At 45.2% G+C, this 20,645-nt stretch overlaps 1 protein-coding gene across 1 annotated transcript in view; it reads right to left on the bottom strand.

The window, feature by feature from the left end:
• LOC8023370 (chymotrypsin B) overlaps positions 1-19,825 on the bottom strand; it is a 29,090-nt gene extending 9,265 nt beyond the window's left edge. Inside the window, exons 1-7 of the mRNA XM_040207758.3 lie at positions 19,673-19,825; positions 17,185-17,348; positions 12,849-13,086; positions 8,307-8,429; positions 6,845-7,070; positions 3,389-3,488; positions 2,534-2,693 (exon numbers count right to left, since the gene is read on the bottom strand). Coding sequence (XP_040063692.1) covers positions 2,534-2,693; positions 3,389-3,488; positions 6,845-7,070; positions 8,307-8,429; positions 12,849-13,086; positions 17,185-17,348; positions 19,673-19,709 — 1,048 coding nt within the window. The 5' untranslated portion in view covers positions 19,710-19,825. The remainder of the gene's footprint in view (positions 1-2,533; positions 2,694-3,388; positions 3,489-6,844; positions 7,071-8,306; positions 8,430-12,848; positions 13,087-17,184; positions 17,349-19,672) is intronic.
• Between the last annotated feature and the right edge of the window lie 820 nt (positions 19,826-20,645).

Below are 20,645 nucleotides of genomic sequence, written 5' to 3'. Positions count from 1 at the left end.
GAGGGATTCAGGGGAAGTTTCCTCCTTTCTGACGCCAAGCGCCAGAAAGGAGGAAACTTCCCCCGGAACCCCTTTACATTAGTAAAAGAGGGAGGCCCTCTTCTTTTAAAGGGGTCATGAAACGCTTTTCCAACTTTTTCCTGTTTAGCTTTCCTCCTCAACTCATAAATCGCGCAATCTAGCGGAAAAATTCCCCCGCTAAATCTAGCGGAAAAATTTCCCCGTTAAACCTAGCGGAAAATTTTCCCCGCTAAATCTAGCGGAAAATTTTCCCCGCTATATCTAGCGGAAAACATTTCCCCGCTAAATCTAGCGGAAAGATTTCTCTGGGGGTCACGTGACCCCCCCGTGACCTTTGGGAGGGGGTCATGTGAACCCACCAAGGTCACGTGACCCCCCCCCCCCCCCCCCCGAAAACACGGGAACCTCAGTACCCTTCCCTCCTCCTCCTCAAGAGCTGCGCTCTGATTCGGCGTTACAGGGAGTTGTAAACGGCTTTCATTTTTATTCTAGATGTTAGTCAGGGATATATATATATATATATAAGAGAGATATGGAGATAGAGGGGAAGAGAGAGGAGCATATAGTGTCGTACGAAAAGATAGTAAACAAAGTTCCCAGTGGTCGATGGCTGCAGAATCTTTTATCGGATCACTAGTTCGTAATATGATAGCTCTTTGTACACAGTAGTTTCTCCTCAATTTTACTGTGCGAATGATTGCTATAGTTATCATTGACCACATCTGAATGAAATTATATAAAAGATGTGTGTTTGTTTCATGAAACTGGAACTCAGAGTCACTTCTCGTATAGGGCACTGCTAAGTGTAGGCGTTGAAAAAGGACCCTACTTTGGGAAGTTGTGTCTTCTTTCTCAATCAAATAATGCAACATGTTTTAATAGAAATGAATGCCGCAATAGAGTATAACAGGGTACCCAAATATAAAAAAATCGAAGGTGTTTTTTTTTATTCACATCGGAATTTTTCGTTGTTTGAATTGTTTTTTCATGTTTGCCTAAATATATGCCGACTATCGTATAACTCAGATACCTTATTTATTTTTGAATAATAGACATGTATAAGTAGGATACTATCTGCAAATTATATAATAATGATTAAATTGTATCATGAGATACAGGCCTCCAAATTTTGCCATTTGTCGTTCGAGCATGCATGTTTGTCAATTTTTAGAAAAACAAATAAAATGGAAATAAATAATATTATTTTATATTACAAGCAAGCTATACTCATAGTTTCCGTTTAAAAAGTATTGTAATTCTCCTAATATTATCGTTTTAGTTACTCACACCCAAACGTGCCCCCTCCATCAGTGCGCGTTAATGCAACGGTCCACCTCTTGATGCCTTACGATTTTTCCTGTCCCCAAATAATTTTTCTGGTCAAAACTAAGCTTGGATTCATTTATACCCGACGCTAGACTATAGCATATAAAAACCAAAGTTGATTTAGAAATGTCGACCAGCCACCCTTTGGTCGATCTTGTCTGAAATCACCCACTTTTAGTTTCTCGGTAATCAATATATTTTTCATCGCGAGCTTCAACAATTGATAAACGTGGCTCGCGGATGATGCAATCAATAAATATCAGCAAAGTGTCAAAAATATTTTTTTTTGCCAAAAACGTTATTGGGACGATGCAGGGCTCCGATTTTCTATATAAACAATTTCCTCAATGCTTGATGACTCGACTTTGTTAGAATGGCTCATGATGGCTTGCCATCCGCGCCGGCTGCTTGGGCTGTCGTCAATCCGGCTGGGATTTCTGTCGTTTCTCTGAGTCTAGTTTCGTTGTATCTGTCTTCTCGCAGCTTGAATTTCCCCGAAAGTAGCGCGTAGTCGAATTAAGCTTTCTGAACTCAAACAATAGCTGTGGCATACTTCGACGTCGAGCAACAAACATTTATTTGGAAAGTCTCAGCAAAGGCGAATGTTTTAAAGGTTCATTAGTAGCTTTTAAGTAATTAATTTGACACTCCTCACTTTATAATCACCACATGACCATCACTGCGGTCAAAAACGTTATTCCAGAGGAATCTTTTTTTTCTTTTTTTAAATTTCAAGTGGCTTTGTTTTAAGAGAAGTATTCTCAGTCTTTGAAGTAATACTACATACCGCCACACAGGTACTAAGTACTTCGCAATTTTTCCCGCAACAAGATTGAATTGCGGGACCTTGCAATCGGGTCGCTAAGAGCAAACGAAAACATTTTTTTTAAATACCACTTCAGTTCGGAATAACGACAACTTTGAGTATGTGCTTGATAAAGTTACAAAGAACTGTGAACTGATACAAATAAATAATGCTATAAAGTAGCATTTAATTTGTTTTGTTGCATTGACTGAATAAGATATTTCTATTAGTTGTAAAACTGATGGGATACAACGATAAGATTAACGTAACGTGGTGCATGCTCGTATTAGACCGGTGATTTACGTGGCTTAGAAGCGTTGCTTTAACGCTAAAAAAAGGAAACATTTGACAGTTTAACAAGATTTGCAAAGTGTATCTGACCTCTTGTCTCGCCCCATCCGGTGCTGAAGCAGGTGCTGCCCAAGGGTACAGCCTCGTCCTTCTCTGGTAGACAGACTGGCCTCACGGTGACGGAGTGATTAACCGGCATGTCAAGTTGCAGCAGAGCAATATCGTTGTTCATGTTGAGACCCCAGTATTTCTAAAAAAAAAAAAATCAAGCAGGTTTGAGGAGGAGGAAGACAATGGAAGTTCCGTTGCTCATACGCCGATATACTGAGAAAATATAAAACCGACAGAAGTAAAGTGGACTTCCTGTTTCTTTATTTAGTTTAAATTTATATGGGGTTCAACGTAAGACGGCCTATGTAGTGCAACGTGACTTTAGTGCAACGTAACCCAAGCACATAAAGGGGGGGGGGGGGGGCGAATGAGCAAGAAGCCTCACTTCCACTGTGGTTGTAATCACGTTCTTCTACTTATTTTAAAGCTTGCTGACTTGATGGGGGTGTATTCCGCGCCAAACGGGGTGGTGAAACCTGCTGCACACCTCAAGGTTTACCTCCATATAAGGCCCTGCACTTTTGAAACTGTGATCTTAGAACACTATGCACTACCAAGGGTGACACTGATTGGACACATGCTCTATCTAAATTTTATACATGCCAAGCTGCTAATCTCCAACACAAAACTACATAAAAAGCCTCGCCGCTAGACTAGTATATATTATAGAGGATCGTACGAATCTTGGCGGCGGAAGGCTTTCGTTTCGGTATTTTTCGTTACATCCTTGAGTGGTGGAGAGAAGCCCGTCCAAGAAATGTTTGTGTTCTATAAGTCTGTCAGGGTGAGGATCTGAGTATTAGCTCTCGCTATTTGTGAGCATTCCCAGCTTACCGGGTGCTTGACGATGGTCTTAACCCTCCTGGTGACGACGTTGTCCTCCTCCATCATGTCGTGCAGGCCCAACTTGACTGTCACATCTCTCGGAAGCTTGCTAGAACATCGAACACAGCTTAAGAACCATCGCGTATGAGCCCTTGCACGAAGTTGATTATCTAGTCAAGCAGTTTTTGAAAGCCTGACTGCTCGTGCTTTGACGAATACAATTATACAGAGTTCGAGATTTTGCGTTCCATTAATTACCCACATCTAACACTGCCAGACCGTCCTCCAGACCTTGCCGCCACTGAATAAACTTCCCTACTCCTCCCCCCTTTCGCCCCTTCTATAGACGTATGAATCAATCAACCAGTGAATCGGCCAATTAATCAACCAATCAATGAATTGGAAACGCACAAGACACGTGCCACGAGTGCGTGCTCCACCGCCATTCGCTTCCAAGGGCCGCTCATTAAAGCCCCTCTATCCTGGGAAAAGTGGCGCCATTCATTGTTGTGGAAATGCTCGAGACACGTGCCGCGCGCCATTTCCGGAAAGAACATGGCGCCTGAAAACTAGCCCAGTGCTGTGATGTGCCCCCATGATACTCGCAAGGGCTGCACGTTGCAGTGCCTCGTGCACTGACGCACCTTGTGCTACTTTTAAAACATAAAGGGGCTTTACCGCTCACTTCTGTGCTGCGCCGCCATTTGCTTCTAAGGGCCGCTCGAGACACGCCCGAGCCTCGTGCACTGGAGCATATGACGCTACTTTCAAGACCAACGAAAACACATCGATGGTCTGAACAAAAAAAAACAACAACAAAAAAACCGCATGTGGTGAATGATGTTGATTGGGGCGAAGCTCTGGTGGTGCTTGTCTGCGTAGACGCTGAGCCGCAGCATGCCGAGCCTTTCGTTCGTTTTCATCCATGTCACGCTGCGGTAAAATGCTCAAATACTTTTATATAACTACGTTCCATACCACACATTCTCTTTCTGACATGGATGAAAACGAACGGAAGGCTCGGCATGCTGCGGCTCACCGTCTACGCAGACAAGCACCACCAGAGCTTCGCCCCAATCAACATCATTCACCACGTGGAGATGCGGTTTTTTTTTGTTTTTTTTTTTGCCCTACACGAGCATGGGAGCACGTTCTCACGTGCTCGTGAGCACGAGCACCCGACGCCGGACATCGGACGAACATACGGACATGGCTAGCCCCTAAAGGAGTATTCACACGAGGGAGAAATCCCGGGGATTTCTCCCCGACACGCGCGTATCACGAGATGAAAACGCGAGGCCTTTGCACATCGCAAAGCCAGACGTTTTCGTCGTGGGATGCGCGTGCCGGGGAGAAATCCCCGGGATTTCTCCCTCGTGTGAATACCCCTTAAAGGGGTATTCACACGAGGAAGAAATCCCAGGGATTTCTCCCCGGCACGCGCATCCCACGACGAAAACGTCAGGCTTTGCGATGTGCAAAAGCCTCGCGTTTTCGTCTCGTGATGCTCGCGTGCCAGGAAGAAATCCCCGGGATTTCTCCCTCGTGTGAATACCCCTTATTAAGGAGCTTCGCCCCTAAAAGAAAAATAAACGTGTGGGACAAAATGGCGAGATGCCACCACCCTAAGCAAAGCGCACATGAAGGCAGCCTACTTTTCTCTATCCGCCCTATTTTGCACGTAAGCCATCTTTCGTTTGCAGTGGTTTTGTTTTTGGTGGGTCTCACAAGCGCGTCGTGTTGATTCGCCTGCCAAGGAGACACACCGTTTGCAATTTCTGCATATAAGCTAAAGTGATTGAGAAAAAGAAAATGAACTATGTCTAGACGTCAAAATATACACAAAAGGAATTGTAATAGTAGAAGTACCACCTTTCTAACAAATGAGGGAACAGCTATAACTGCCTTTTTTCGCTACTTAGTTTTTTAATGTAAGCTTCTCCCAGCTTGCTAAAATGTACAGCTTACCTATACATTAGGCACTTCACTAGTATGTGTTCATACAACTGACACTTCCAGTTCTTCAAAACGTAGTCTAAGTTGTGACATTAAGCAACGCAAACGTGACGTTTTGCATTGCCTAATGTCACAACTCAGACTGCATTTCTTGGTCTAAGCATATGTTTCGACATCGTCGTTTGCTGAGCTGCCTCTGTAAGTTGCGGGGATTGGCTCTCCGATTGTTGTGCGGGAAAGTAGACGCACGGGCTTTTCTTTTAAAGTGGAAAGTGTGGTAAAATTATTTGTGCCACATCGGCCTCATAACTCCAAGTTTGATGGCAAGCCAGCTTAATATTTCCCAGTTTACGAAAACTGGCTAGCATTGCCCGGTTTACGAACAATCGCTGATTAACTACCGAGCGGCTATTCTCCTAATCAGTGTATCAAGGGTAAATAAGCACCGCAGTATGCCTTGTGCAAATTAAGTAATAACGAGGAAACCAGCGCCGGAAGAAATAATGAAGACCGCATTTGTTGCTGCTGCAAAGCCGACACGATCCTGAAAGTTCATTCATTCGAAAAGCGTTTGCATGTATAGTCGGTGACAGGTCAAGAACGAAGTACAAGCTTCTTGCACCTCTTTCCACTTTAGTAGTGCGAACACTGGAGAGGAAGCGACCTCCTCTCCACCGTTCGCTCCGCTGAAGTGGAAATGGGTGGGAGGATCTTCCACTTCGTTCTTGACCTGTCACCGATTATAGTTCCAGCTGCCGCACCTCAAAATACATTAACCATTTAATTACCACAACAACTTTGTTATTTTAAAATCGTAGACAAGCTGGTTCATAACTTTAAGGCCAAGTCCAAGACGGGGTACGATCAAAAAATGGACTTGCGCATTTTGTCTGTTGAAGATTCCGTGAGCTGTTAGACGATCTCACTATGCGCGACCGCGATGAATTGGCTCACATACGGTGGTCAATGCTCATGTCGGTGCACATCGCTTCGCAACTGAACAAAATATTGGTCACCGATTGCGGTCTCACATAACCTATGTACGAATTAATTTGATTGGAAGTTTGTAAATGAAAGCGGAACAAGCATGCGCCTGTATAATTATAGTGGGAACAGTGGCGTGCGGTCTGGCTTTACATATGTTTATTTGATTACGGGTCTTTTTTATCGCAATGGCAGCTTTTGTCCAGTCCCATGGAAAGCTAGATCGCTTCGAAAACACACGCTGGTACAGTCACTCGCCGGTACTCGGCGTCGTCTTCTTCCATTTTAGTTAGCTCCTGGACTCACGGAGATTGGCTTTCCCGTAATTGGCTCTTTAAATTGGTTCCAGCAACGTCACGCGGCGAGGATATGCCATTATGAGCCGATTAGGAGGCCATGACATGTTCTCCAAACGTTTTTGAGGTCAGCGCATGTACCAGGGCACTAATGCTAACACTAATAACGCGTTAAAAAAAAAAAACAAAAAAAAAAACGAATCAATAATCGGGAGACTGAACGACTCACTTTTTGACGCAGTGGGCCGCAGTGAGAACCCAGCTGTTGTTGATGAGGCTTCCGCCGCAGAAGTGGCCAAGGACGTGAAACTGTGGATGCTGGAGGCTCACCTGCCAGGGCCAGCTGTGAGGGACAGCCTCCTGGCCTCCGACGACGCGGTCCTCTTCGGACGTCACGGGCGCGATCAATGGCGCGCCGCATTTGGCTCGGCGAAGCCTTCTTTTTGCTTGCGGCCCTGCGAAAATAATCCCGGTTCCAAGCCGTCTGCAGTTCATCTGCGCTGTGGCTCGGAGATGAACTGCGGCGATAGCCGAGGCCTTGCACGCTCTGCTAAACACTCTGCTGAAGATAAGCTTGCACTGAGGGTATGAGAAAGGCATGGCCTGTATTTCGAACGCCCTGACATCGTGGAGGGAATGTGCACCGAGCGTTTCCCCGTTAAAGTTTTCGGAAACACATATCTGCTAAACGTCACGGTTTCCCGTGACGTCAAGTGACCTTGTAACGTCGAGTGCCATGACGATACAAAAAAAAAAAAAAAAAAAAAAACGTGCATGAGTCCGCTGAGCAAATCACGTCCAACCAACGGTAAACGTTGAAGTATCGACGACGAGACGTTTTGTCAGACGGTGGTTCCTCTGTCCGTAAGTCACTGACGGGGTGAGCATCGCACTGAGGTCTTTCAGTCGCCCCGCCTCCAGCGCGATCTTCCTACTCTCGATAGCACTTCGCCGTCTACACCTAGGATTGGTTACAACCGAGTGTGCTGTGCAGCCTTGTGATATCTTACGACGAGAGCGCACACTGCAGTCCCGGACCATTTGAGATTGCCGTATACAGAATACAGCGCATCACCTTTATCATAAAACTTGAAGAACTTTGGCAAATCACAATTTACCGTAGATTGTATGCACATTTGATCTCGCCAATACTTCAAAACCTCTACTCTGTAAAATGCAATGCCAGGGCCGCCTCACAAGCGAGCACGAGGCTGGAGAGCGCATGCGATCAAACGCAAGTGTGTAAACCAGCCATTAGCGCGTGGAGGCGCCGCTAAAGTTTGACTGCAGGCCAGGAGCGCGTTCTGAAGCCTGGAAGCCGGGCGTCATAAAGAGATGCCCCGGCGCTTCTTGTCCTCTAAGCGATCAGCCCCGCATACTGGGCACGAGCCCATGTCTTGACATATGATGCCACCGGACAAAGTTAACGCTTCGCGTTTCTTACAAGTGTCGACAACCTTTGTCGTGCATGTGCGCAAAACATATGTACGCCGCGAGCGAGTGCTCCTGCACTGGTGCATTTGTCCCATATATATTGAAAGGCAAACACAAACAGGTCCAGTAGTTTTACCGACAAAGCAGGGGTGCAAACACAACACTCACGCCAAGAACCGTTTTTTTTTTGTACATTTCATAGAGCAAACATGTTATGTATATTGTGGTAAAAAAGGCTGTAATTGGCAGAGGCTTACCAATATCTTCGCAGAACTTTTCGTCCGATGCATCGCTGCAATCGTAGATTCCGTTGCAAACGCGTGTGGGCGGGATACAGTCCCGATTTTTGCACTGGAACATGTCTTCGCTGTTGCAGACAGCTGCACCACCGGAAATATACGAAGGCCACATTGAAAGTCATACTTTTCTCTACAGTGTGTATCACAAATGATTTTGCCGAGAGCGGGCCTACGGTGCTTCGGACTACAACCACGGTACAGCGCACGCGTCTCCTGATTCCCCAAGTACTGCGGTGGCGAGTGTAAGGTAATTATATAAAAGACGAATGGCAAATCAAAACAATATAGTCGGTGTTAGTCGAGTTGCGGTGGCGTCGTTCTGACGTCACCGCAACTCCTGCTCAAGAAGCAGACGGCTTTCTCTCCATATAAGAACGTGAACGTAATAAGCCACAACCAGCGTAGACTGTCATTGTTTGCAAGGATGTTATGGCGAATTCCAAAGGTCGCTTTAGAGCGCGCCGGGATCAGTAGACCAGATCCGAGATGGAGCACGCCATCCGAACAGAGTCGCTCCGCCTCCGGATCCCATGTGGAACATGACTACTCCTCCAAGATCGGCGGATGCCTTCCCGTCATTCACCTTCCCGGGTATATCCCCCTTCCCGTGGCCCTGGATCTTGAAGCACGTGTTTTCGCAATCGCAGCGCCAACAACACATGTTCAACGCACAAAGCTAATCATGATGTAAAAGATGCGTGTCGATCGGCGATGTGTGTCAGCGTAAGTTTACTTGCCTCTTCAATCGGAAAACTCGTAAACGGTGTCCAAGTATACGTCTCGATTTTCAGCCTCTTCTGCGGAAATCGGATAAGACAGTCGAATTCATGCGGGACATTGCGAGCAATCCTCGTCGTCGCTGCTACTCGAGCCGCTGCTGCTGGAGGAGCTGCTTGAGCAGCTTGACGACGAAGTGTCATCAAGCAGCAGCAGCAGTAAAGCGGGCGGTACTTCGCGAGCGGCCATTACGAATTCTTCCGAGGCGAAGCGAGTTGCACCGGCGCCCGGCGAGAAAGGAAGTTGCGTTTGCGCACCGAGAGCTGACCAGGTCATGGCTTCTGGTCGAATACGCCGAAATCGGCGGGGTGAATTTTTTCGGATCCGGATCGAGATCTGGAGTGGGAGCTGATCCAAAAGGACGAGTGGAACCACGTCCGTCTTGATCCCGATGACTCAGTGAAATAGGCGTGCTCCAGAAAAGTCGACTCTGATGCGCTCCAAAACGGCCGTGGAATCCGCCATTAGAAAACTTGATAAGATTGACTCCAAATTATTTTTAGGCGAAGACATCATTGTCCATCTTTAAGGCAACCAAATAACGATCTGCTGTTGCCTTTTAGTGGCCTTGTAACATTCTACTCAGTTGAGGGGAACAATCGGTCCGTCCACTTTTCCCTTCATGTTCATGCTCATGTAATTGTTTTAACGGAAACTTGGTTAAACGGGAAGGTGCGTAATGATGATATTTTTCACGCGAATAAAAAGTATAATATTTACAGGAATGACAGAGTAGGTAAGAGCGGTGGTGGAGTGTTAATTGCAGTAGCAGCTTACATGAGTTCTTTCTGCATAGACACGATTTGTAATTTAGAAATTCTTTGTGTGTGCGTTGGTAACAACCATCAAAAGTGGATAATAGGGATGCGCTATCGACCACCCTCCTACGCGTCATCATTTGCTAAAGCCTTGCATGATTCATTAAATGACATTAAGGTGCGTTGTCCCAGTTCACCTATTTTTCTTTTCGGTGACTTTAATTATCCTTCTATTGTTTGGTCTGAATCTATAGTTGCAACGACTTTATCTTCTGAATGCAAAGACTTTGTCTCCCTGTGTCTAGATTTTAATTTAACTCAGCTAGTCACGAAACCCACGCGAGTGACCCCATTGATAGCAAATGTCTTGGATCTTGTTCTAACAACTCATCCTGATATTGTTTCCCCGATAATACACCTCGCAGGACTTAGTGATCATTCCATATTGCATTTTGATGTTAAAGGAGCAGTGCCTAAGCCATCAACTCCCACAAAGCAAATTCGTAATTATGCTAAAGCTGACTTCATCAAAATTAATCATGACCTCGAAGCTTTCTTTGACGTGTTTTTAGCAGGTTTCTCGAGCCGGTCAGTAGAAGAAAATTGGCAACTTTACAAGACCAAAGTACACATGCTTATCAATCAGCATATTCCACTCAGAACAGCCTTTGAAAACTCAGTCACCCTGGTTTACTAGGGCCCTAAAACGCCTCTCCAAAAAGAAAAAGCGTTTATTTCGCGCTGCAAAATTCAGCACATGTGAACGTCACTGGTCGAGTTATCGCACTGCTGCTGAAGTGTATAAAAGAGCAATTTAAGACGCCAAATTAGATTTTTTCACACGCAGCTTACCAGCAATGTTGATAAATAACCCTAAACAATTTTGGAACATTATGAACAAAAAATCCCATTCTTCAATCACTTCAAGTGGTGAAAGTATGCCTAGCGAAGTCTGCGCAAATGTATTTAATCGCGTTTTCATTGATTCTTTTTTAAGTGATAGACGCCTTGATACCCCACTGCTGGTTAGCACTGATTACCTGCCGATGAATTCGATTCCTCTTGATTACGTTGGAGTGATTTCAATTATAGAAAATCTCAGATTGTCCTCCTCAACAGGAGTGAATGGTATCAATTCAAAATTCCTCAAAAATACTAAATTTTACTCATCCATAATATTAACTATGTTGTTCGAACAGTCAATCAAAGATGCCGTTCTTCCTCTCGACTGGAAGATGGGGAAGGTGGTACCTATACTCAAAGCTGGTAACAAGCATTCTGCTCATAATTACCGCCCAATCTCAATAACCAGCATACCTTGCAAACTACTTGAGCATGTCATCTTCTCCCACATTGTCAACTTTTTAGAGTCTAACAATTTTTTCAGCCCTTCCCAGCATGGATTTGGAAAAACATTTTCATGTGAAACTCAGCTTCTCTCTTTCACCCATGACCTCCATTGCATTTTAGATCGAGAATCCCAGGCAGACTGCATTTTCCTAGACTTTGCAAAAGCGTTCGATAAAGTGTCTCATAAACTTCTGATTCTGAAACTTTCCAAGCTTAACTTAGATCCTAACATACTTGCATGGATTCAATCTTTTCTGTCTGATCGCTCGCAATTTGTTACTGTCAATAATAGTAACTCATCTCTTGTATCTGTTACTTCCGGGGTTCCTCGGGAATCTGTTCTAGGGCCATTGCTATTTTTAATTTATATTAACGATCTCCCAATTAACATCTCCTCGTCTATGTGTCTGTTTGCTGACGACTGTGTCCTTTATCGTGACATAATGGATAATCATGGCACCAGTGTTCTACAGTCCGACATTAACACTATCATCGAGTGGTGTGATTTATGGTCAATGAGCCTTAACACTAACAAATGTAAGTCTATGCGTGTATCTCGATAATCTTCTGACAATCCTAACTATTTTCTTGATCAGGTTTATATGAAGCCGGTGTCGTCTTATAAATACCTCAGCGTGCACATAACATCTGACCTTTCATGAAAGAATCATATTCAGTATGTTTCCTCTAACGATAACCGCATGTTAGGTTATGTTAAACGAAATTTTTCATTAGCTCCAGTTGCACTAAAGTTGACCCTTTATAAAACATTAATTCGTCCAAGGTTGGAATATGCAGCCTCTGTCTGGGATCCTGGACAAGTCACCCTCATCACTGCATTGGAAGCAATTCAAAACAGATCAGCTCGTTTCATCCTTTCTAACTACCACAACACTGCTAGCGTGACTGCCATGAAAGCTACTCTATCATTGCCGCCTTTAGCCTTTCGTCGTAGCATTTCTCGCCCTTCTTTATTCCATAAGATTTATTTCCACAATTCTATCCTGCGCGACAAATTAATCTCCCGTCCTTTTTACGTTTCTTCTCGCAACGATCACAATCACAAGGTTGGTATTCCAATTTCTAACACAACAACATTTCATTCATCGTTCGTCCCTCGTACATCACGAGAATGGAACCACCTTCCCGGGACAATTGCCACAATCACGGACTCTGACCTTTTCAAAACTGCAATTACTAATCTTTTATTTATTGAGTGTGTTTAACTTATTTATGGGCTTGTTTTCCATTTTTTTTTGTATTTTTCTTTGCTCTCCCCCTTTGTAATGCCTCTCTGGCCTTGAGGGAAAAATAAATAAATAAATAAATATTTCTCAAAAATTGACCCTTTCCGAAATTGTGAAATGATGCATAGATCATGCGCAGCGGCCATTAGTTGGTCTCATCGCTTCCGGCGTAAAACCCATGATTGGTTCCGAGTTCGCGTCGAGCAGTGACGCAGCACTCGTCATGAATGCGTTTCAATCCAAGTGTCGGTTCGGACGCTGACGAAGCGCTCGTGTCCAATGCATGCTCACAGTTTATGTATGACCAACTAATGGCGGCCGCGTATAACCTACGCATAATTTCAAAAAGGGCCTATAACAACACCTACTTGACGCATTGGTCGCCCGGTAACGAATCCGGAATCCCCGTCCGTTCTGAATGGCGTTGGTGCTGAAGACGATTTTGACGTGGCCTCGGCGGGACAGCCACGGTCTGGGCCGCTGAGATGAACACAGCCTGAGAGCGTCGACCCAGATGTCCTTCAGTGCCTCCTGGACCTCGATGCGGTCACTGTTGCACATGCTGTTCACGTCCAAGTCCAGGTCCTCGAAGTCAAGCCTGATTCTCTGTGTCCACAAAATCCATTCGAAAAATAAATAAATAAATAAATAAATAAATAATAAAAATAGCGCGTTTTTTATTAACGTTTACAGTCACCGACGGCTTCAGGGTTCCGCCATCTTCAACGGTTGGAGTGCGCTTGGACGCGTCATAATCATATTACGAAGCCTTGCAAAGGCGTCGTAATCAGATTATGGCCGCGCCCAAGCGCACCCCAAACGAGCAAGATGGCGGCGCCCTGGGACCTGAGCGTCCTGCTTCGTGATTGGACCTTCGGGTTTCTTATCGGATACTGCCGCAATCTAATTGGCTAAGGAGCGATAATCGGATAGGCGCTACTCGCCACGTCCCCCATTTCTCAATTAGCCAGTGACCATAGTCTCACTTATGGCGAATTCGCGTGGTCAATCGTCGGCAACTTATTTTGCCGGAAAACCGGCAATAGTGTTCGCGTGGTCAGTTTCCGGCCGGCGCGCACCGTTCGGGTGGTGGTTCTCCGGCAAGCACCGGCAACTTTCCGGCGCTTTTTCTGCCCGAGCTCCGAACGGCCGGGCGAGTAGGCGCCAGACTGTATCCGGTGTCGTCACTTCCGAAATGAGAGAGAAGGTCAGTGAGAAAAAAAATGAACGAAAGAAGGAAACTGATTTGAAGTAACTTTAGCAGCCGCTACGAAAGTCGATCCAAGTCGTTGGGACATGAGTGACGGCGGCGACAGGTGCGACAGGCTCTCACTAGCGGTGTCGCGCGGGCAAGGGGCGAAGTAAACTGCCACCGTCTGGCGTTTCGTGTTCGGGTGGTGAGGGTCACGTGGTGTGCCGCCGGCGCGTTTCTGGTTGCCGGTTCCGCCGGCTCGTTCTCGCCGGCGACTGACCACCCGAATTCGCCATTAGTGGCCACTCAACCAGCTCACTTCACAAACTCGCGAACAAGACAAGCTCGTTGGCGACTAAACCATGCAACAAATGTAAAAAAAAAAAAACTAAAAAAAACGAAGAAAAAAACGTTATTTTACTTTTGATCGACGTCACGGAGGAGCGCGGGAACTTCAAATTCAGATTTCTGAAACTATGTTGTGTAATTTTTCTTGGTAAAACGAGGTTCCCAGGCTGCAATTGCTGAGAGTGATGTCTGTGGGTATCATGTCCAATCGTTTGTGAAAAAAAAAATGTGGTTTTCAGTGCCGCTTTACAGGGGTACGGAAAAAAAACTGAAATATAAAAATTTCTTTTGGAAATGAGTCAAGCGTGATGGACAATAACCATAAATGATAATCGCACGTTTATATTTTTAACGACCGGCTATAGTTTTCCTTCCAAACGGTGCACTCGAGCAAGCGCTGGAAGAGAAACGAACGGAGAGCGCGATGCGTCATGGGATATCCGGCGCAAACAAAAACAGAAAAAAAAAATAGATTCCCCGCATTCGTGACGTAGGAAGGCTGACGTGGTTATGAGCTTCCACAACATTGTCAGCTTAGGGCTGAACGAGGTGGGGAATGCAAGTTTTGTACGAGTTTTGAGCGACGGACTAATCTTCTAGGGTGAGAATGGCTGTGTCCGGGTTGGTCCTGGTCCGGGTACACAAACGAGAGTCCAAGTCCATCCTTTCCCTTTTCTTGGACTGTTTGGTACAATGCGCGATTTGTGAGTTAAGGAGGGAAGCTAAGAAGGAAAATGTTGAATTCCAAATAGCGGCGCTGCTCCGATGGAACTTGCTATACGTAGCAAGTTCCCCAACGTTGCTAGATTACCTCCCAAATAGGCTCCATATGCATCCACCAGATTCACATTGAAAGATCGTTTAATTAGTTTTAAAATTAGTTTACTTGTGCCTTTCAATGAAAGATGCGTATTTTTGAGGCTATGCTGCAACATGCAGCACATTAAAGCTAAAAAATGAGCGCTGGAATTTCGTTTCCGCACCCCTTTAATTTGCACGCATGCATGGTGCCTGGAACGCGCCTCCGAATGGTGTGTTTAGCTCATTTTATCCATCTCTCGATTTTCGCCTCGAATTGCTCACGCGTACCGGGTAAGCAAATATCTGTGAGCCGGCTAAAGGCTAACACGTAAATCGCTAAGGCGTGTTTACCTATAGGGTGTTTTACTGAAAAAGGGGCAAAGAAAGAAAAGGACGAAAGGGCTACCAGCACTTCTCTCCTCACTGAGTGGTTAGAAACGAACGAAAGACCCGGATGAACGTCTTGGACGCGTGTGTTTCTCCAAGTTTGGTGGTTTTCTTCGCGGTTTTCTCTATCTTATTTTACTCCAGGTATAATTAGACCTACCTAGAGCAATCAATGACGATAATCCCCTGGTCATCGGGACATCACTGTTCGGTAACAGGCTGAATGAATAACAACCAAAAGCGGAGAATATTATCGGAGGATATATCGATATCGTGCACGGTATCCGACAAGCAACTGCGGCTGCAATGTCTTCAAACTCCATCGCTTTTCAAATGGCGAAAACCTCCGGCGGCATTGGTTGCGTCCGTAAACATAAAAATACTTTTCCCAATGCGATCCTCTCGAGTGTGCTCGGAACATTTCGTGAATAGAGCACGCACCGATTTTAACCGCTGTACTGTAAATGAACATGGGCTACGCTCGAAAGGGGGGTGCAAGTTTTCTCGTGAGAATCGCTGTTTCAGCTTGCAAATTTTCGTAACCTAATTTATTCTAATGTTGATATCTTGCAGTGGTAGCATTGACTTAATTTTATTGTCTACAACGCTTAGTTAAAGGCTCATCTTCACCGCCGGGTATACGCCTCGCAAGAGGGCTGATTTTCGTCTTCTGCGCATGAGAAAGGAAGTAGCGGTGACGTCAGAACGCCGAGCCCTGATTGGCTGATCGCGACCCCCTATCTTAGCGTCGTCTGCTCCTTTGCAACGTCGTCTGCTCGCAAGGTCGTCTGCGTAGGTTTTACCTTTCCTGCGACTTTCGGAAGTCAAGCGAACTCGACTGCGCCTTTCAGAGAGGGCAGACGAAATAACTCGAGCGGTTCGTTGTTTTTGTCTAACAATTAGCAGACGCGCACCAAGGAGGAAAGTCAAAAGACTCACTGGCGAGGTGTCCCGAGGCGCCGAGGTTTGTTTGCCGTGCTAAGAATCGAGAGTGAGGGTGGTTAGTGTCCGCAAGTTCCTTCCCAAATACTTTTCCCCTCCTTTCGTGTGCGGCGAGACTCCTCACTCTTTAACGGCGTCGGCGGGTTGGCGCAGTTAACGTCGTCTGCTTTACGTCTGCTAGTCAAAGCGATGGCTGCTTTACCTTTCCTGCGTCTGTCGGAGATTCACCGCTTTTTTTACCGGTGAGAGTCACCGCTGCCTCGGAAAACAAGGAGATGACAAGTGGAAGAGCTCTTAATCTAAAATTGAGGTCAGCGATTAAAGTATAAAACGGGAACGGTTCACAAGGATTGCGCGGACATATTCCATTCAGCAGGCCAGCCGGTCGTGGGCAGACGGTCGCCGAGTCGGAGTGTTTTGCTAGGCCTATCGGCCGTGCTCGCTTGGTCGTTGTCGGTGGAATCGTGGCCGTTGGAGCTTTTCCCGGGTGTTTGTGGATCCAGCGTTCTTGTTCGTCGTGGTGTGTTTCAAGTACTTTTTACTTTTTTCTTGCTGCTTGAAGTCTGGACGCGTGAGGAGCGCACGTAGAAAAAGAAACGTCCTTTGGTCGTCGCGACCGCGACGCTGTCGGCTATGCTGATTTGATCGTAAGAAGTGCGTAAGTTGCGTTTTTTTTTTATATTCGCGACACAGTAACAAAATATTGATTGGGTAGTCTTTTGACCACACAATGAATCACCTGGCAAAAAATAAAACAAACATATTGGGGGGTGTTATTTTCCCTTTATTCTCCACAAAGTTTTCTGAATACTCTCCCCGGAATGTTACTTTTGAGTACACGCTTTTTCTTTGGCGCATTCGGAAATGCCTATGCATACATGTGCACATTGCGCACTCGGTACACCTAACATTAAGACTTTAGGCTTTAGGGTCCCGGGACGTTTATAAACAATATGACTTATTAGGCTTAGCCGCGCATAGAACAGCATACATTACGAAACTTGCAAAACTATAATGCAGAAGGGCACCCTTACCTGATAGTCCGAATCAACGATTAACTCTACCGAACCGTAGAAATTCGCAGGGTAGTTCGTTTGATTCATATAACCCGGACTGACGACGTAGCCATCAAGTGCGTCGAGGTGTATCAGATTTCTCTTTTTTTTCATCGTCAGCACATAAAGGTCATCCGCCAGGCCTGCGCATATAAAACAGTAAAAGTTTGAATACGCCCTAAATGGCTGCTATGCACACCTTTGCATTTTACCATGTTCGGTGCGTTGCCTCACTTTCTAACCGTTTAACACACTGCCGTCAGTTATTATGTAACCCTAGAACCCTTTCGATCACCGCATATACTGTAAAACCCTTAATGTTCGCGAGCCCTCAATTTTCGCGAATTTCACGAATTGAAGAATTCGCGAAATTTAAGGGCGCGCGAAAATTTCGGTCCTGAAGATTTTCAATGCAGGCGTCTGGAATTCGCGAAATTTAGTGGTCGCGATTATGTCATATGTGACCTACTCGCGAAAAATAGGGGCCGCAAGAATAAAGGGTTTTACAGTATCTACATACTGCATATTCGGTGGTCCCTAATCCGTCCAAAATTAGAATATGCTGCTGCTGTGTGGGACCCCGCTCACCCGTCACTAATTGCTCTTCATGAATTCATTCAAAACCGCTCAGCTCGTTTCATATTGACAAACTGTCTTCGCACTGCCAGCGTTTCTACTATGAAAAATACTCCAGGTCTGCCGTTACTAATTCACCCACACAAAAAAAAAAATCTCTTTGTTTGTGTCTTTTTCATAAAATATTCCATCAAAAAGTTACCTTTCGTTATAAAGTAATTACTTCACCATTCTATATATCTGCTCGCATTGATAATGCAGAGGCGAGCAGATATGTAGAATGGTGAACTAAACACTTTATGAAAACGCCTCTCGCATTGATAATGCGAGAGGCGTTTTCATATAGTAATTACTTCACCATTCTACATATCTGCTCGCATTGATAATGGGGAGGGGAATTCCAAGCGCTGCCAATCGTCTGAGATGGGCAGCGCAATCTAGGCGAGTGTTCTCTCGTTTTAGGGGGTTCAAGAGAACTCGGTACTTGAGCACAACCAAACGTATTTGTGTAAACCATGTCGCACAACCAACGATAAGCGAGCGGTTGTGTGTAACTATTATTAAATCGCAAAATGCTTTATAACGAAGCCCCCTACTCCCAGAAAGTCGTCCGTTTGTCCGTCCGAACACACCTTATGGCAGGGCATGTCGTCTCAACCAGCGTGGTTACCACGGCAACATAATGAAAACAATGCGCGCAAGCGCTAACTACTGGAATGAAACCAATGTACGTACAGACGCGTTCAGGCAGCTGTGCACGTGTGCCGTCATATCCGACCTTCAGTTTTTGTTACCTCTTATTCAGTTCGCTTCACTTAATCATTACCGCAGCAGGACAGGTTATTGTCATTTTAGATTCTACTGCGTCCTTCTCTCCAGCATAGGGCATTGTGGAGGCATCTCGGTAAGACGAAAGAAAGGTCGGCAATGGCGACTCTAATCTGGCGGGTTTAAAGCGTCTATACGATACGGCCTGTGCACAGGCCGCACCTGGCGGATATATTCCGCACGTAAAGGAATTCTCGTAAACCTTCTAAGAAGCGCAAGCTTTATTGGGGAACAAAGAAACTCATATCACACGGAAATCATAATGCCGCACGTTATCTGTAATTCCCAAAATCTGCCCCGTTCTGTCAAAATAAAAAACCTTAAAAAAATTAAAACAAAAAAAATGTATAGTCCGCAGCGATAGATAGTTCTCACCGCGCAAAAATGTCCTGCGGACTATATATAGTCCGGAATTTACGCCGTATCATTTTTTTCGGAAACCGCTACAGATGTGAGTAAAGGGATATGACATCACTCGTTACAATAGTCACTGAGAGTTTGAGAAAGGCAGGGTGTGGTTCAGTACGTTCAAGCATCTTGCATCATGATTGGTTCTTCGGCGTTCTTACTAACGCCGCAATCTTATTGGCTGCGGACCGAAAATGAGATGCCCCGCAGGTCCCCTCACGCCCTGCGCTTCATAAGTTCTCGTTGACTAATGCGGAACGCAAGTTCGTCTGCTTTTTTTGCAGGGGTTCTGGTGACGTCAGAACGCCAAGCCCTGATTGGATCTTATTGAAGGATAGTGGTAGAAGTAGACCTTGAGGCAGCTTGCTTCGAAGCCTACCCATTATCCTTCAATCAGAGGCAATCAGGACTAGGCGTCGTTCTAACGTCACCACAACCCCTGCAAGAGAACCAGACGAAATTGCGCTCCACATAGCAAACTGTTCTTTGGCAGAAGAACATGGTCGCATACTTTTTTCACCTTCTTGCTGCATTTTCTTACAAAAAAAAAAAAAGTTTCAGTTTGAAATTTTGTTTAAGAAGACATAGAGTGCAGGAAAATATATATCGTTTCAATCAAAGGCAGGGATAAAATTCACGTTCTATGGGAGCTCACCTGTGGCCAGAAGACCGAGCAGAATCAGCGCCTTCATCGTTTTTTGAGCTGGTATCGTGCTCCGAGTCGAGGAACCAAGTCTGATTCCGTGAAGACTCTTCTGCTACCGGTACCCCATAGATTGCAGCGGTAGTTACTCAATGCGGCTCATTGTTTCCAGATAAAACCAACGAGATATAGATGAGACTTTTAATCTTTGCGCTTCATGCGCTCTGCTGATACCGGTCAGTCTTTATCTTAGTCTAGTGATTCGTCAATTATATACCGATTGATAATAACAGCGGGCTCGTCACACTTGTGCTCTTCACAAGGTGGGCATGAAACGCGCATAATGCATTACTGAGTCCTTGCAGCTTTTTTTTCTTTTTTTGTGAAATATATATTTTAAGTAGTAAACATGAGTTCAAACGTAAACTTTAAAAAAATATCGCTGACAAGTATTTATCCGCATTACGAAAGAATATAAATTGGTCCACGCGCCGGTGTATCCCATGAGCATGTAACAAAGTACGTTGTTAATTCGCTACTTAGAGGTAGCTTGTTGGATGAAACTAAAATTGCCACAAAAAAAAAATCACAAACAAAACGCACTTAGCTTTAAAAATTTATTCGTTGCCAGGTAAGAAAAAAAACAAAAACGAGTTACTCTTGAAGGAAACGTTATTAGGTGGCCGAGCCGGTGGATATTCGACATACCCGAGTTACTTTTGAGGGGCTTTTAAAGCACGACATGATTTTGAACGTAACCCCCCCCCCCCCCCCCCCCTCCAATCTAAAAGTTTTATACGTCAGTCTGCTTGTCCGGCGTCCGTGCATTTCCCGATAAAGTTTGCAAAGCAAATGACGTCACATTACCTGACGTTACGATATACCTCTGCAGCAAGTTAGTTCCCCCTCTAAATTTAGTGGGGAAATTGATAAACAAATATATACATATATATATATATATGTGTGTGTGTGTGTGTGTGTGTGT

Source organism: Ixodes scapularis, unplaced genomic scaffold, assembly GCF_016920785.2.
Source record: "Ixodes scapularis isolate PalLabHiFi unplaced genomic scaffold, ASM1692078v2 PGA_scaffold1__304_contigs__length_218370807, whole genome shotgun sequence".
NCBI classification, from domain to species: domain Eukaryota; kingdom Metazoa; phylum Arthropoda; class Arachnida; order Ixodida; family Ixodidae; genus Ixodes; species Ixodes scapularis.
Note: the sequence above shows the minus strand (reverse complement) of the source record. Positions and strands in the feature narration are given on the sequence as shown.